This window comes from Diadema antillarum, unplaced genomic scaffold (assembly GCF_040938485.1).
Source record: "Diadema antillarum isolate AM-2024a unplaced genomic scaffold, OU_Dant_1.0 scf00000124, whole genome shotgun sequence".
NCBI lineage: Eukaryota > Metazoa > Echinodermata > Echinoidea > Diadematoida > Diadematidae > Diadema > Diadema antillarum.
Window position 1 is genome coordinate 193,598 of NW_027271013.1, and position 19,108 is coordinate 212,705.

General features: G+C 38.7%; 1 protein-coding gene across 4 annotated transcripts in view; it reads left to right on the forward strand.

Annotated features, from left to right (window-relative positions):
* The window catches only part of LOC139720239 (uncharacterized), a 298,627-nt gene that overhangs the window by 189,445 nt on the left and 90,074 nt on the right, over positions 1–19,108 (forward strand). For all 4 annotated transcript variants that reach the window (XM_071631603.1, XM_071631606.1, XM_071631604.1 and 1 more), the window contains exons 4-5: positions 1,217–1,349; positions 17,488–17,608. In XM_071631603.1, coding sequence (XP_071487704.1) covers positions 1,217–1,349; positions 17,488–17,608 — 254 coding nt within the window. The remainder of the gene's footprint in view (positions 1–1,216; positions 1,350–17,487; positions 17,609–19,108) is intronic.

Consider the following 19,108-nt stretch of genomic DNA (forward strand, 5'->3'; position numbering starts at 1 on the left):
GTATCACTCATTACTGCATGTTTTATCAGCATATAATTGATAGCAGCTGAAAGCTAAGAATGATGCTCTCCATACATTCCATCATATTTGATAAGATATATTGGAGATTACTGACAGTTACTACAAATGAGTTACATGTACTGTATGATGATGACATTGAGAGCAGTAATAGTAGTGTGAATGACCACAGTGATGATGGTGATGTTGACGAGATTAACGATGACGGCGAGATGACGATGGCGTAGAGGTCTGAACCTCAACCACATCTTTTGTTCATATCATGAGCACATTATTGTGATTTTTGTTGATGTATAGACACAAGTTCCCTTTAAGGGATTGTATAGTTTTGGTTGAGAAATAACTTCAGGTTTCTGACATTTTTTGGTGAGATATTGAGAAACCTCTGTGAAATATGAATGAGCATGTAACTCCAAGAGGAATTCAATGTTATTTGATGAAAATTGGTTTTGAAATGGCTGAGATATCCAAAACAGAGCAATCCTAGTAAAAGGTGGGACCCACCTTTTATTATGATTACTTTGTTTTACTTTGTTTTTGGATGTCTCAGCCATTGCAAAACTGATTTTATCCAAATAAACTTTGAATTCTCAGAATGTTATGGTCTTTACTATTTCATAAGTGGTTTCTTGGTATCTCGCAAAAAGTTAAAAGCCCAATCCTTATCTCTACCAATACTATACCATCCCTTTAAACCCTTTAGCACCAAGAGCCTGTTTGCAATGCCAACCTGTATACTCATTAAGGAAGCATTAAGGTTTACTCTGAGTTTTCTAGGTTTCTAGACAAACGATTCTGTGTGTGTGTGATTTTTTTTTTTTTTTTTTTTAGATTAGCTGCAAAAGTAAGGGAAGACAGGATTTATATGGACTGGGCAATGTAAACCACACATTCTCACATTCTTCATCCACACACATGAACATACGTACACACGATGAGATCCCGAGAGAAGCTACAGACGGTTCAAGGGCCTGAGGGTTAAAAATATCGCGTGGGATCTGCTCCCTTTCTCCCTAGTGCTCTTTGATTCTCTTCTCTTATAAACCCTTTTGTCTCTGCTTGCCCATGGAAGGGGAGTAAAAAATAGAGCAATTTGATTTGTGATACCCGTAACTTGTGTCTTCTTGGAGTACACCCGTAAAAAAAAAAGTGACAGAAAGACTTAAGTACGTTTGTCTCCTGCTTCGTCTTCTGACAGGTGTTTGAGACCTTCTCCCAGAGTGACTACGACAGACGGAATGAGGACATCGATCCAGTCGCGGCCTCAGCGGAATATGAACTGGAGAAGCGGGTTGAGAAGATGGACGTCTTCCCGGTCGACCTTGAGAAAGGTATGGTATCCTTGAGCTCTTCGCATTATCCAGTGGTTTCAGTGGTGATGAATTTTTGCCCTTTTTTTTTTAGTCATGTATTTTTTTTTTAATAGTTTGTCTCTACTGTCCACTTTTTTCTACCAACTAATGTAGAACCGTTAATCGGGTGATGCCATTTTGGTATCATCTTGTACATTGTATGTCACCGTTTCTGCAAATCTAGTGAAAAATGTGCAAAGCTTGAGCCACAATTTTAAAACCTTCTGTATCTCCCAATTTTGTAAAATACTCCTTGAATTAAAATCAAACATTTAAAACAAACAAATTGAAATACTCTCCTCCTTGTGTACTCTGCTGGTCTTGGCATTTTAAAGGGATTGAAATATGTGTGTTTTTTTGTCATTACATGACCTGATTTTGAAAATAAAATTGTACCTTTCCATATATTACCACTTACCTATGCAATCCCACTAACATCTCAAACAAGAGTTGCTAGAAAATAGTGATATTCATAAAATTCTTCTTTGTTTTAGCACAGCACATTTCCAGTTGGTAGATCTGGTGGTATATTTTGTAGCATTTCTTTTTTTCTAATTTGAAATCATATTTTGGGAGCAACTTAGTGCCAGCACATGTCAAAACCAACCACCAAAAGTAGATTGCCCGAGAGCTGTTTGTCCCAACACAGTTTCCACATTGCCCCCCAGTTGTTAAACATGGTTAAACTAAAAGTCCTGTTGTCATCCGAACGGAAGACGAGAGTGAGCTGAAGAAATGAGACAAGAATTGACATAGTTTTACCGAGATGAGATAAAAAGGCTTCGCTTCCAGGCACAACTTATCCAGAGTGTCCCGTCTGCCACAGCTAATTGAAATGTCAAGCCAGGGGATCATTTTTTTAAAGGAATGTTTTCTCCATAAAATCCACTTCAAATGTCTGACTTGATGTGCAGTTAAGAGCTTTTCCGTCATTGTTTACCTGTCATCTATAAAACTCTTCAACTCTTTCTTTGTTACCGTCATAAGATACGAGTCACATTGTATTACTCAAAATATGCCATGGGACCAGTCAAATATGATGTAAATGGACACAATGGATGGCTACACATTTCATTTGTGATTTAGGGGACTGTCAAAATTGGAATGAGAATAGGGGTGCTGAAATGGTTGATGTAATTTTTCCTATCTCGTGTGTCAGTACCATGTTGATATCTACTTTAGATATTTGTTATTACCTCCGCCAAGCAGGTTATCTTTTTTATCGACATTGGTTTGTTTGTTTGTCTGTCTGTTTGCAAAATAACTCCAAAAGTTGTGAACAGATTTTGATGAAACTTGCAGGAAAAGTTGATAATGAAACAAGGAACGGATGATGAGTAAATTTTGGTAGTGGTCTGGGAATTCCTATGAATTTTTGAAGGATTTTTAAAAAGATCTCGTAGCAAATGGTCAGTGAACTTGGGAGTTCAAGTTGCCCCTACTTGAGGTTTATGTACGTGCACTAAAGAGCATGCACTGCTCAAGGTGCCACGCAGCATGTAGGAAGAAGCTGATGAGGTAAACAAAGGCTTCTTTGTTATTGGGAAATTGGGCAATTTTATATTCAAAAGGGAAAAAAAACTTCATCTTAACAAAAAAAATATATATACTGGAAATAAATGCCCAATTAACCCCAGTATATCTACAGCCTTGATGATGGGAGATATGGTAGTAAGTGAAACTAACCAGATGCATTATGCCTATAAAATGGGGGGGGGGGGGGGGGGGGAAGAGGAGCAATAAGGAGGAAGAAGAATAAGAGAAGGAGGAGGAAGATGAAGGTGAAGAAGAAGAGGTAAAAGGAAAGGATGGAGAGGAGGAGAGTGCAGAGAGGGAGGAGGAATAGAAGGACGAACAAGGAAAGATATATCAGAAATAAGAATAAGAGTAAGAGTAAGAGTAAGAGTAAGAATAAGAATAAAAAGGAATAGGCGAGGATGAAAAAAAAAGTGAGGAGAAGAGTAAGAAGAGATGTAGCATTACTTTTTAGTGTTGCTAAGGTCATAGTGACTTACTTTTTGAAGGAGAATGCTTTCCAGTCATTGGAATGACTCCAAACCTCAGACACTTCTGTCAAATCTTTCCCAGACATTAAGAAAGCAAGGACTTGCGAGTAATTTCCAAATGACCTAGCACCACGCTGACTTGAGGACGGTTGGCTCTGATATAAGGTATTCTTCTAGTCTGTTTGTTGCCCTTTCAGAAGAATCACTAGGGGGAAATGCTTTTGTCTGTCCTCCCCCCCCCCCCCCCCCCCCCGTTTTCAAGATTCCAAGAGACATGTGGAAAGAATATTTAAAGGTAAAAGGTTGTTTCCATATGACTGCAGAAACTGTCAATTTTTTGCTCTAAAATAAAGACATATTATGCATAAGAAATGTGTGAAATTACATTGTAAAAACATACAAGTTTAGTTGGGTAGCAGTGTGGATGTGAAATATTATCCCAAAAGGAATGCTGGAGGTATTGCAGTCTTAGAGCATTCCCAATCATACTTGGAGCTGCTACGTAATGTTTCAACATAGATTACAGTGATTACAAAATATTGGACCATAGCAGTATCCATCACTTAAAAGTGAATCACATGTGCTGTTGTTATAGCTGCATGCGATTCAATACTTCTGTTAGGGCATGTTCCAATTGTCACATACTTGTGAAGTTTTACCTATCCACTACGGAATAGGGAGGGCACTTCAAGAATAAAACTCTTGTTATGCCGACTTTATTGCATCACACTTCTGATCTCAAATACTCCAAAACATTCATTCTGGCAAATGGCCTCAGCCAGACAAGTTTCTTGCTAGACCCTTTGATGTATTGCAAGCAATTTCCAAATAGCAGAAGATGAAATTTGAGCCCTTCAGAGAACTATGCTTTAACTTTAAGGGTGCTAGACCTCTTGAGGTCCCCCAATCAAGAAAAAACTCCAGAGGTGAGGCCTTTGGAAAAATCTTGAAATGTACAGAGAAGGCATGAATAGGATGAAAAATTCACTGGTCATCAAAACTCGGTCATCATAACGTCCAGTGTCCATGGTGATTTTTTTTTTTTTTTGGGGGGGGGGGCAAAGAGATCCCCACATTGGCACAGCGAAGGGTGATGCAAAGATGGATCCGATTTGATGTGCCATTTCCTGATGCGATGTTGATTTCATGCATAGAAGAAGAAGCTACTATGATAAGAGTGGGATGCACAATCAGAAAGAATTCAAAAGTCTCCCAAAAGTCTTTATTACAAAACTGTACCTCCACCAAGGAAGGAGGTTATCTTTTATATTGGCATTGGTTTGTTTGTTTGTCTGTGTGCAAAATAACTCAAAAAGTTGTGTACGGATTTGGATGAAACTTGGGGTAAAAGTTGATAATGACACAAGGAACAGATGAATAAATTGTGAATCATGAATTTCTATGGATTGGTGGAGAATTTTTGATCTTTTTTGCAGATAGGGTCAATGAACTTAGGTGTTTAAGCTGCATGTATTTGAGGTTTGCGTACGCGCTCTAAAGCGCGTGCTCTGCTCCGGCAAGGCGCCGCGCAGCTGAGAGATGATGATAGAATCAAAGGATTTCTATATTTGAAAATTGGATGATTTTCAGCATGTGTGTATGGGTGGAAATTAGCTGCTTGATGGAGGTCTGCGCTCTCAGAGTGCTTTTCTAGTTCTTTTTAAAGATTGTTCTTTTCTGCTTTACATCACACATCATTTTACTCTCATTTCAATTTGATCAAAATTGCAAGAACCTGTCCTGAGCATCACAATGTGCTTATGAATATGTGTCTGTCTCTTTGAAGGGCTACGGCATGGATACCAGATAAAAACCTTTTCTCCTCAACCAAGCAAAAACTTTGTGGATTGATCAGTAGTGTCCAGTAAAAAGAAATTTAAGAAATGATTTGCTCTATAGATACAGAAGTCTTTTCTCATAGATGATAAAAAAATCATGTAGGCTGTTATCATCATTATTTTTTTTTCATGCAGTGTATGTCCATCTTGTGAGTTTGTTGAGCCGGAAGTGTCATCCTGATGTCAGGTAACACTTTCTGTGCCAGAAACTTTGAACAATGTGTGTAATGCTACGTGTTTTTTTTTTCTGTAACAGTAGGCGCTCAACGTAAACAAAGTGTTAAGCATTTTATTCCAGTGGTCAGTTGGTATGCCATGATGTCCTTCATGCTACACCGAAAATGTCAAATGTGGGAAGCGGCGGGACTCTTGGCCAATTATGCTGAGTGCTCGGGAGTGGCCCCCTAGTAGCTAGATTAACACTTTATAAGGCCACTCCTCTCAGCACTCCTTGGCGCAGAGTGGCCGAGTCGCCCATTTGGCACCTGTTGCATTTCCACTTACCGCGGCAGTTCAGTCTGTTCAATGATTGTGAATGGAATCAGGAAGTACATTTGTATTTCCATCTCAGAGACTTGTATTGCCTTTTGAATGGAACAGCTAGACAGGAAGGCAGCCATGCCATACTAATATAAAGAGATATGATTGTCTCAAGTGAACAGGCTTTCAGAAAAGTGGTTATTCTTTTAAGTGTGTCACAAATTGATTTATCCAACTTTATCCTCATCTTTTGTTTCTGTTATTTCCCAGGGGAGGATTAACCTAGCTTTGCTGATTACACCTACGTATGTGTATTTGAGTTCATTATTGAGACTCAGTATTACAGAAGGACTTTGGTTTTTATTTCAGTGTTCATAGTCTTGAGAATCCTGCCCACAGACAAAGGGGAGTGGGAAGAATCTCTCGTTATACCCCAAGAGGGACAGCCGAGTCTTCTTTTAGATTGGAAATCTCGATCATTTCACGTTCCTGCAGAAATGTAGATTTATTAGAATATGATGGTCATAAAATCTGATTCAGCAATACAAATAACCTCCATTTGTCTTCCTCTTTCTTTTCATTTTGAACGTGTAGACCAAACACTTTGAGTCTTTTTGAAGTCTCGTGTATACATTCATTTTCCTCGATATGTTGCCTTTACCTAAATATCATAAGTTTGACAAAATATAAGATATTAGATATGTATATGTTCAATTATGAATTTCTGTATGTGCATATACACGTATATTGCACACACTAATTTGTATCTGTTTGTATAAACATTTTGTATAAAGGTTATTTATCTATATGTGCACATTTGTATGTCTTATCTAAGAGTTTGATGTTCTTGAATGACTGTTTGTCAGTCATTGCAAGAAAGACAGATCATAGGGTAATACGTGTGCTCTACTCTGTGTTCTCCATAAAACAATTGAGCTTTTATCCCACTGACTTGTTTCAACAGAAGTTCAGTAAATCTTCATTGCATTTATTTCCCTGTCCATCCCAACAATATCCAGTTCCAAGCCATCCTTGTAGTGACCTTTAACAAAGCGAGTGGTTTTCAGTTTTAAAGTTAAGGAGCAGTCGTACTTTATCTTATACTATTGATGGACAAAGAGAGAAAAAAAAATCAATGACTGGCATTTTTTTATAGTGAAGGGGTTTGATATCTTATTTTTCACTCTTATTGAAGAGGGCAAAGAGTAAGTTGGAGATAAATAAGTCATAGAAGTAATCAGAGGTTCCCTTTCGTGGAAGTGGTCAAGGATTCTGGTAGATGGAAGGTGGGCAAAGATTTCCCAAAATTGAACTGAATGCAAAGATTGGCTCAAATATAAACGGTCAAAGCCTTTCATGGATAGAAGTGGCTGAAGATTACCATAGATAGAAGTGGTCAAAGCTTGTCATGGGTGGAAGTGGTCAAAGATTACCTTACGTAGAGAAACGGTCAAACATCAATATTGAACGGAAGTGGACAAAGATTATCTTGGATGGAAATGGACAATTTATGAAGCAGAGAGATTCCACACATGTCCAGCTCTACGTAAAGTATCTCCATCTTAAAGCCCCATCCAGAAAAAGCAACAACTCCCCAATGGGGTTCTCTTCTTTTCACTCATTTGCCGAGGCATTAAAGTTTGATTCGCTGGGAGCTGATTCCTTCATTAACATCGACCAGGTATAGCGGACAAAAAAAGGACTGTGACTTGCAGGATATTGCTTTGCACAAATGCGCGTATAACCCCCCTCGGGCAGGAAGCTATCAAGCCGCCCGTTGGAAGTGTTGGCTTCTGACGACAGCTGAGAAGTTTGCCTTTCTCAGATTGATTGTAATTCTGACCACATGGGACGTAATGACTCCTGTCAGAGAGGCATTATGACAGAAGAAAGAGAGAACAACAACAACAAAAGGAGTACTGTCTCGCGTGTCATCTATCTATCATACTCAAATTGTGAATGGCGACGTCCAGCAGCAACACCACTCTTTTTTATATCCCAGTGGTCACTCTTTTTCATTTTCAGATTGTAAGCTTCAATTTCATTGCCTGTCTTTTTTCAAGGTACTCTCTTTCAAAGATAATCTTTGAAGATGTGAAGTAGTGTTCTGTAAGTGCATATGTGCTCAATTTTCATTTTTTTCACATCCATAGGTTAAAAAGAAATGTCCTTCATTCTAAAATGATACTAAGCAGTGAGAACTCGTGATGAGGAGTAGATGCCTTACCGAGGGGCACAACCAATGCTGCTAGTGGATTTGAAACAGGGACCTCATAACCAAAGTCCATGATCCCATCCACAGAACCACAATGGCTCAGGAGGTGATAGTGTTAACAAAGCAATTATAAAACAGTAATTTTCCCATGACATTAATCCTGCATTTACCTTTTTAATACACATGATTTTTTAGGTAAAATGCAATTAGGAAAATGCACCATTCTCTGTCTTTTTTACCATTAATCTTATGGTGTCTCAAATATACCCCTCATATATTTGAAAAGCACTGCAAAGATAGACGTAGACAATGGTGACACTGACGGTGCCAACTTGTGATGAATGTATGCAAAAAGTTATAGAATTTCACAATTACACTTCAGTGAAGAGACATCGAACAGAAATATGAAATAGATACAGCTATAGAGAGAGAGAGATAGAGTGAGAGTGAGTGAGAGTTTAAAAGAAAAAAGAACAAATGTTTTTGAGAAACTTTGAGAAGCACTATCATGCTTACTCTTTGTGATGAGATCTTATCAAACAGTCCAGTAATTGATGCCTACCTGTGCTGATTTCCCAGAAATGGTTCTTTCTGGAGGGAAGTTTCACATTACGTGTGGAACCAGTTTTTGCCGAGGTAAAGGAGAAAAAAGCAGAAAGAAGAGAGAGAGAGAGAGATAGATAATATCACAAGAATAGAAAATTGTAGTCTACTATATATTTTCAGGAAATCACCATGCAGGGAATAGGGGGTTTAGTCACATGTTCCAAGGAGTGACATTAAAGCGCACGTCGTGGCTACGGCCTAATCAATCTTCAATTTGCCGATATGATTGGCCGTCGATTCTTCCTCTGTAGCCGATGGCAACGGGAACGAGGGATAACCACTGTCGGTCGGGGTGCGGCAAGTCTTCAATTTCTGGTCACCTAAATGCCAATTCAAAGCGGAGTATGGAATGCCTCAAAAACTGGCCGTTCCCTGGGCAGCGTTGCACTTTTCTGTATCTGAGATGATCAAGTATCTCCAGACAGATTCCAGACAACTCTGCCGAAATAACTGAGGGTGTATCATGGTGGGTCTTAGTCGTCTCCTGTAATTCAACTTGTGTCCCTGCTCGCTGCTTCTGGGAAGGCAGGAAGAAACGAAGTACATGTACTATGGAAAACATGAAAAAAAGTACTGTAAAAGCAATTTTTTATCGGAGAGAGAGAGAGAGAGGGTTTAATTGTCAGGAATTTCGTGACTCATTGTCAGGCAGTGAATTGAACAACACGAGAAATAGCTCCATGGATGCTAAAAGTGGTGTGTACTTATGGTGTCAAATTGCGAAAACAACATCTCTCAAAAGTGTCTGTGACCTCCTCATTCACAAAAATATCAGGATGAGAAAATAAAAGCTTTTACAGTAGTTAACATCATTGTGGCAATACCACTCATATGAAGAAACCGTTTGACTAAGACCGTGATTACAGTGGCGGACCAATCTGATGAGGCCTGTCTACAATGTACGTATGTTGCGGTGCTGAGCCCTGCATTTTTGTACGTTTACACTGCCGCGTCGAACCATGCACAGGGAGTGACTTTTTCTTGCGCGTGTCCTTTTTTTAAATATTGTAGTGGCGCTGTACATACATGGAAACATTTTTTCCCCCATTGATCTCTATACAGTCCAGCCCAGTGGGTTTGGCCGTGCATTTGGGTCCGCTTGCTCTTTCATCAACAAAACGAAGGCCTTGAGCTGGCCTTAGGCTGGCCTTCGGCTGGCCCCACTTTTGGTACCGCAATTTGGCCTGGGTGCATTTATGCCAAATACCGCAATTATTTTAGTGTAAACGGGGTCTTGCACTCTGCCAGAAGGACCATTAAAATTGACAAGGGGGAACATATAAACAATTTCACAGTGAATAAAAAATCTAAAAAGAGGTGAGCAAAACAGAGTGTGCAAATGAAAATGATTGTTAGAATGTGATAGAGGACCTAATAAGAAACTTGTGTGAGGTTAATGTCAACCTAGAAGTCATGTTGTAGCCATGATACGAGCTGTTTTCTTGTAGATAAAAGTTGATGAAAATTACATGTAGATGGGTCGATTCTAGACCCTCCGGCCATTTAGAACAAGAATAAATGTGATGAAATGGCATTAATAGCCGGTGATCAAATGGAACAAGCATCAGGATGTACATGCCGTTGACAGCTGACCTTTGAAGAAGAAAAGAAGCGAGTCACAAGATATAGGCTCAACACTGATCCCCTCCCTCCCTCCCCCTGTCATCATTCATCTTCCAGCTTAGTTGCCATGGCAACCATAGTACCCTGGCATCAGTCATATATTTCGTGAGGATGGTATAACACTCAAGGCTGTAGTGGTAGATGCATCATTTTCCCAGTTACGCCCTTCCAGTTATACAGCGATTGCAAAATGGACACTAGGTTGGCTGGCATTTACGATGATGTGATAATCAAGCATCTACTCTCTCACATCAACAATAACAACAAAACATAGATTGATAAAGAAATACAGACGTAAAAAAAAGATTGTCTTTTTGTGGGTGTACGAATGGCTAGTGAATGAAAGAGTTATTCCCTTGAACAATATCATGCTCAGAGTGAATAATTGTGATGTTACTATAAAAATGTATGTTAGCACTAAAAAAGCAACAATAAAAGCAGCAAAATAATAAAAAAAAAAGCCCCTCCAGAACCATTCTGTAAGTTGAGTGGTGCCTATTAGAGATTTGAATGGTTAGTACTGAATAAGAAACTGGGTCTATGAAGTGACTGTGAAGTACATAAATGGAAACTGAATAATTGGCCTGATTTTGCTTGTCTAAATTTCTGTAAAATGGGCAGTGCGATTGTAAATGTTTTTGCAAGAATCGAAGCTATGCCATTTGAGGTTTTGGACAGAGAGCAGCAATGACCTTGCTAAAGTAAGAGGATCTCGATAAGGCATAGATTTACATCTTATTTATGCATGGGTAAGATTCAAAGAAAAACTTTGTCGTCTTGTGCAGTTCTGTTAGGGCGTAAAATATGATCCTGTTAGAAGCAAAGAAAGTTGTGCCTGGCTATTAAAAGCTTAGCGTTATTTATGGCATTGATTAACATTTGAGTCAGTCACTTTAAAAATAGCAAAGTGTCTCCACTCGAAGCCAATAACCTTCATGCTTTCTTCTGTCTGACTGGGAATGAAAGACTTCTTCTGGCATGTTATTGTTGCATCTCTCCTATTTTAAGAATATTTTTGTTTTTGTCCTGCATTTTTCTTCAATCTGATTTAGTGATGCCACACCTTTTCTTCTCTCTCTCTCTCTCTCTCTCTCTCTCTCTCTCCTACCCTTACTCTTTCTCACTCTCTTTCCCCCACTACAGTTTGTGATGGATAGTTAACTGGTACTTTATGGAGATAGTCATGTCTTGCGGTCATAAGGCTGAATTGCACGAAGACTTACATCGTAAAAAAGGACAATACAAATACACAAAAAGAAAATCTTGATAGATGGTTACAAAACAAGTGTTATTGTCAGAGAATATAATATTTTCCCTGGCATATAGATAGGTTACTTCCGTCTTCAGCTGGATGGCATAAATTAATCATCATTGAAGTGGGACATAATCTTTCCCTTTATTCTTTCTTTATTTTTCATGAATGTTTGTCTTATGTGTTTTCTTTATCAATATATGTGTTGATCGATCTTACTGAATTGAATTACTGTAACTGCACTAGTCTTACCCTCGAGACTCAGACCCCATTTACAGTGCGAGGCTCGGCCGCGGCTCGGCCCAGCCCCGCTTCAGTGTAAGCGTGCAAAAGGCCAAATGCGGGGCCAAAATTGGCCTCGCATTTGGCCTCGCTCTGGAGGTGGTCTCGGCCGTGGCCGAGCCGCGGCTGAGCCCGGCCTTTTCTCAGTATAAATGCAAACTGGGCCAAATGTGCGGCCAATTTTAGTCTAGCTTCCAAACCCTGTCCGTTCTATTTCGCTATTCAGGATATTAACCCCTCAACGTCGAAAGCTAGTGTAGTTTAAGGTGGTTTTGTCCTTCAAAGGATTTTTCCTTCGGCAAAGGCCTTTGCCTGAACAGCGACTTTGTCACCATGGAATCCAATTGGCAAAGGGTCTGAAAACCAGACTATACCAAATTGCATTTGTTTACAAGCAGAGCGCCACTACGACAAAATATTGAAAGGTTTGAATTAAAAGCGCGGCCGAGCCCGGCAGTGTAAACGGACAAAATTGCGGGGCTCGGCCCCGCAATTGAGGCTGGGCTCGACCGCGGCTCGGCCGCGGCTCGGCCCAGCCCCGCACTGTAAACGGGGTCCTAGTAGACAGTTCTAGCACATTTATTTTCATATTTCTCTTCACATTGGAGTAATGCATATACTAAAGAAGGACAAACAAAGAAGATACAAAATACAATATACAGTGGATTATGAAGAGAAAGTGTGTCTGCGTACAAGATCCACATAAAAGACTATTCTCAACAAAATGTGAAATATGAAGAAACCGCAAAAGCACAGCTTGTAATTGGATACGAGGGAACAAATACCTTTGTGAGTATGTCTTTCAGTGGAGATACTTAGGACACAAAGTACATACATGTAAGTATGGATGATACACTTATATAAAAGCTAAAATAGCGAGGTAGAAAGCCAAAGGGCAAAAGAAGTAAAAAAAAAAGAGAAGTAGAAAGAAAAAGGAAATGAAGAAAAAGAATAAGAACTGGGTAAAAAGAAAGACAAACAAGTACAGAAGTATACGAGCATATCTACCATCAAGTTCATAACAAATTCTAAGTATGAGAATCACTGTCGTAATGATGACGTAGAAACAAGATACTGAAACCAATGGTCAAGCGAGCCTACACTTCAAATTGATTATTATTGAAGCCTTCTGTCTGTATTTGAATTGTTTCAATTCCTCTTTGATTTTTGCCTAAGATATTTGACTTGAGTAGTAATTTCAATCATGAATGATTTTATTTTGACAACAAATATAACTATTATCTATGAACCCTCTTGGTTTGTTGTGTCTATTGCTAATAATCTCCCAGTTTTGAATTATCCAATTTCAATAACTTAATGCTCATCTGTCAGAATTTCTTGTGGATGAGAATTTTCTATCACCTTGAGCCAAACGAATTGCCCCACCTTTCAATGACCAGTAATGTCCACATGTTCGTATCTGCTCTAAACATTTCCAATTCAGTAGGATGCACTTTACACATTAATCTCCCACTCTCCTACCCCCCCCCCCCCCCATCGACACGAATAATCCCATAACCTAGATATCGCAAATTCTGCAAAGATTTGCTCGCGATCTATTGGAAATTGGAAGATCATGTTCTACTTCATGTGAATAGAACCCCTACCTCTTTCCTTTGGCTATGACAGCACTTTTAAAGATATCAATTCCAAAGGGAACTGAATGTAAGATGGTGGTTATGTAGATCAGGTGGCCTTTACGTGGGTGGTGAAATTAGCACTTGAAGGCAATTTAGTGATCCTCATCTCTCTTTACAGGTTACCAAGGTAATGTGTCATATTGAGCGCAAACCATGATGTCATCTTTTGAGGAAATTTGGTTTATGCCATATTTTCTTCCCCAAAAACTGTGTGAGTATAGTTGGTGGCTATACCTCATAAAAGGTCTTCTGTTGGAATATGAGTTATTTGAACCTCATGCCTGCTATAATTCTCTGGGAACAAGTAACCATAGCAACAGGTGAATTGACTGCATCACCCCATCACCCCGTGGTAGATAAATGTTTAGAGCCATGTGAAGTTGATATTAAAATATATTGATCGTATGTGCTCCTTTTTCTACCCATGAAAATGCTGCCAGGCAAATAAAACAGGGATAGGCAATACTCCCTGCGATATTGGCAAAACATCATCTGAAAACACCATGAGCATTGACTTGCAATTTATAGAATTGTTTGAGGACTTCTTTCTTTCCCTTATAGGGTGGTGAGTTAGCTCAGTCGGTAACGTGTCTGCCTCACAATCCAAAGGACCAAAGGACCCGGGTTCGATTCCCTAGTCCCACTGAGCCATATTGTGTGTGTAATCATACTGTCCCCTTTAGTATTATAAAGAGGCAAAATACTGTCCCTCGAATAGGACATAAACTGGAAGTCTAGTGTGTGAGAGAGTCACAACTCATGCACGATAAATGATCGTTTATCGCAAAGAGCAGGGCGTTTAACCCTGTGAAATAGTCCCGCCTCTAACATCCAACTGGACCCCATGGAAGACCAGCTATTGCAGCTGAATATGGGCTATCCTGCCATCTTCTCAGCTGGAAATGAAACAAAACAAAACAAAAACAAACAAACAATCAGACAAACAAACAAACATACAAACAAACAAACAAACAAACCCTCTTGCCAAATTTGTTGCTGGGATGCTGGGCAGGACAACCAGCTTTCCCCTCAACATGCAAAAAGCAGGGAGGAGAGTGGATTCTGAAGGGCCTGCCCACTCCAACTTCTAGTCCACTGTTTGAACAGCCAAGTACTTCAAGACACATTGCACACCTGATAGCGACTTATGCCCAGAGGGGGCCGCAAGGGCAATTTAGACTGTCAGAGTAGTAACATTTAGAGGAGGATGCCATGGGCATCTGGTGTACTCCTCCAATTGTAAGACCCTCTGCCTGAATTTGTGACATTAAGACATCCTCCTCGAAACAATTTGATGATGAATTCATTTGATATCATCAAATTTAGAGGATATCTCATTACAATAGCAAAACTTAAAATACATCAGACAATATTTACTGTTAGTGGGCTTCCTGGTCTTTCAAAAGTACATGTGTCTTATGGACCCACCGTTGTTTGTATTCATTTCTTAATTACTCTTCTCTAATCTCATAATGTAATTAGGATGATGTGTATGGTTTTATGTGTACCAAGGGGAGATAAGGAAAGAGAAGATTACCAGCTTGATAAAAAAAGCTAGACAGCCATATTAGGATAGATACAAGCCCAAATTCCAGCATTTGGTGTAATCTTTCGACATTAAATATTGAAAATTAATCCATTGAGGATGAGTCCCGAGTATACTCAGGCAAGTGTCTACAGGAAATGCATGCTGTAGCGAAGTCAGTCCGTCCTCAACAGGTTAATCACCAGTTTTTACCAAATTTTGTTACTGTGTGATGTGTTCAAAATATCTCGGCGTGTAATGTGTTTAAAACTTTTTAGGTGAGTGCTGTACAGCTCTTTGCTCTAGTTTCACAGTTTCTTCCCCCTTCTTTTACTGCTTCCAAAGCATTGTCAACAGCAATTATAACACAGGAATTAAAGAAGCAATTCTCGATAGCTTACAAGCAATAAATTAACTAAATCAGCAAGCTGTAATATCATGATGAATTTTCAGGTAAGCTGACAAGCAGTAAATTAACTAAATCGGCATGCTCTTATTTTGATGAATTTTTATTAAGTAGCTCTTAAGAAAGTAGATTCAGTTTTGGGTTCAAATATATCAGTCTTTGTTATTTGACCTACCACAATCTTGCCCGTAAAAACAACAACAACAACAACAACTATGACAACAGTGAACACCATGAACTGGGAAACTGCAAATCAAAAGGTTATTTATGTAAAAGCCATTAGATTCATGTTCGTTCAGAAATTAGAAGTTTGATATTTTAACTATTTTCAGTCAATGTTTCAGTTTTAAAATGTTCTGAAATTAGAAGTACTTCATTTTTATAGTATATCCTTTTTTATGTGATTGTGGCAAGTTAGACCTGAAATGGGAAAAACTACAATGTAGATTATGTCAAGAAAACCTGCTGAAAGCAACAGAAAGATCTAAATGTATTCGTTAAAAATATTTCATAACATGAAAGTTAGTTTCAACTGGTGTGGATTTAATTTTTTCATGCTTTTTGTAAACACTGATATTACAAAACAACAATTATATGAACCAAAATTAAAATAAGTTTGATACAATATATTTTTCCCTAGTGCTTATCACTCAAATAGGCATACTTTCGTTTGCTTAACCATTCTTTCTACTTGACTGCATCCCAACTTTTATTGATGTCAACTTTCTTGAAAGCATGTCAGTCTGATGGCAGGCTTTCTTTACCTTTGATATGTGACTGTTTAATGGGAACATTTATATTTCATCGTAATGCTTAGAGTCTGGAGAATCAAACAGAAAAATTGATATTTGATGACCTCATCATGATGTAATGATGACAAGTCGCGTATGATAAAAGTTACCGCTATATAATGTGAAGTCTAGTAGAGGGATTTCATCTGGTTAATAAGCCATCTTTCTGTCTAGTATAGCAGCATTGATGTGTGCTACATTTAGATGTACCTTTCTGAAGTTCATGAGAATAGTCATCGTTGACGAGTCGTTGTGCAAAGACTGCTGTTAGTATTTTAGGAGCGCTGAAAGACAAGAAGATGATGACTCCATAAATGAGGGAAAAGGAGAGATAGAAAAAGAGAAGAGAGGTAGAATGGAAGAGGTACAATTGTAGACTCATTTGGGTTTTAATGAAGATGAGAGACAGTGGCAACTAATCGGGAAGAGATACGAAACCAAACTTCTGATGGAGACAGATACGGCAAAGTAGTTTGAAAAAGAGATGAGACAGAGGAAAAGAAGTAGTGTATTAGCTTCTGCTATCACCTAGTGCCAAGTTGTTAAAACAAGTGAGACGGGGGAAAAAAGGGGGAACTTTTCTGAGATGCTGAAGTGAGGATAGAAAGAAATATATTGACATCCGGGGGCGAACTAAGTGGGAACGGTGCGATGTGTAGAGAGAAAAAGATAATGAAGCACAAGATATCACAAGCAATCAGCATACAAAATAGTAAATGAGTATAAGAGTCAGGTATCTGCTGGATACAGATAGGTAGTGGGAGATGGAAGTGGGATTCATACTGACGTGAAGAAGTAGGATACAAATCTTGAGATTTGCATCATGTTGTAAATCTATTAAAGGATTTTTGCAAGTGTGGACACAAAAATCCCACTAGATAGTGTGATCAGCATAGCAATACAAATCCCAAGAAGTCTTGCGATTATCTGGAAATTTGCATGATAATTTTAGACATAGCACAATGATTGAATAATTGAATTGAAGTGAATGTTGGAGAAAAAAAAATCACAAGATTTTTTTCCCCCTTCATTCATAAAACACGTTAAACAGCGCATGAACACAAAGGCAATTCAGGGTCACAGTTTCAGTAGATTTTGGGCATGTTCACTTTGGCCGACAAATTATCGCGATCGGCGATTAGCGGGAAAATTCTGTGCATCTGAACAGGCACAAAAAAGAAAAAAACTATGTAAGATTTGGATCGCGATCATTATCACGCTATTTTGTCTGTGTGAATGTGGCTAGAGAGACAGAGACTGACACACAGACAGATAGACAGACTTGCAGATATGCAGACAGATAGATGTTTAGAAAAACAGACAGACCCAGAGGCCAGTAAATGAAAGTTTTGTTCTTTTTACTTCTCTTTCATTTTTTGTTGCATCATCCCATCTTGCTGATGATCGTCTTGTTGTTTGTCTGCCCATATACCTCCTCCTCCTCCTCCTCCAGGCTCGGACGGCCTTGGTCTCAGCATCATCGGCATGGGAGTGGGCGCGGACGCTGGTCTGGAGAAGCTCGGAATCTTCATCAAGACCATCACACCCAACGGGGCTGCCCAGCGGGACGGAAGGTGAGCACAACACTTTCTGTCATTTTCCTGTCCGTGAAGACGATGAGAATTTTTTTTTTCAATCTTATTGACGTCTGTGTCCTTTAATAGTAATGAGGCTTCCTAACAAGAGGGGAGGGTAGAACAGCTTTAATTTACTCATATTCTAAAAAGCAGAACAGTGAGAAATCTTTAAAAAACAGACCATGTTTTTAGGTAGGAAATTTAAGGCATTATTAGGTTATTGTGTGGAACAGGAAATCAAAGCTAAATTTTGCGATCCACTGAGATGCCTGATTTAACTTCTAGTCTAAAGTTTCAAGAGCTTGTCGGGCTAACAAGAGGAGTGTACCCAATATTTCATTCTTGATTATCAGGTTCTTAGGATTTTTATCAGTCCCATGAGTGGTAGTACTGTGATGAGCTTTTGCTCTTACTGTGGCTTGTCAACAAGATCTAGACAAAAGCATCAAATTATTTTATAAAAAATCTATGGAGACTATAGACATGTACAGAAAAAAAAAAGGAGAGCAAATAACTAAATCAAGGGAATGTGAAGTTCAGAGATTCTGCTGTTAAGAAATATGATGAGAACATTTTGGGTGATTTTTCTGTTGTAAATTGGGTGAATCTATGTGATGTATTAAGTTCCATCCCCTTCTGAGCATATCTTAAGCTTACACTGACACATTATGAAACAAAACATATCAGAAAGAAGGACTGAGTGATGAAACAAAACATATCAAAGAATGAGTGGTGTGATTTGATCATGGGTGCAACAATTGGGGTGGGATACAGTAGTAGGAGTTGGATACAGTCTCAAGCATCCATTCTAAGCACAAGGTTTTTCTCAAGACTTCGTAATTGTATTGACTCTGTGTATTTGTTTTTATAAATTGCAGAGTATTGGTGTAGATGTAGCTGTCAACCCTGTCACAAACCAAACTGCAGATGTATGTCAGACGGTCATTTATATACAGTAGCTTCGTTGAATTGCATGAAAGGCAGGAGACAATGTGTTTTAAGACTTATTGCTTCTGCAAGAAACATTATGTACCTCATGGATTTTAGAATTCAGTTGTTTTCAAGTTGTCTTGTAAACAACATTCATGGTTGTCACATTTCCCTATTTAAATTTTGTCTGCCTTCAATCCCAGACATAATGTATGTACATGTATGTCAGGTGTACGAAAATCAAATACTCATGCAGGTTAATTATATATAGCTCCCTCTATAAGTGGCATTGATGATACAGGAGTCTGTGTAAATCTTTTAAGTCTTCCCAGTAAGCTGAATTCAATGGAGACCATTTATTTCATTTCCAGTTGGTTAAAGTCCCAATAACTCGCACATCCTAGAATTGAGAGTCAAAAAATTTGATATAAATTCTGTCTGCTCGAAAGAGAGCCAAAGGGAATTAAGTACTTACCCTTTCATTCACATCTCTAACGTACATCTTGCAATATTTCTCTATGGTGCAAAAATAAGAACTTTTTTGTTTTTAGTATGATATGTCACATT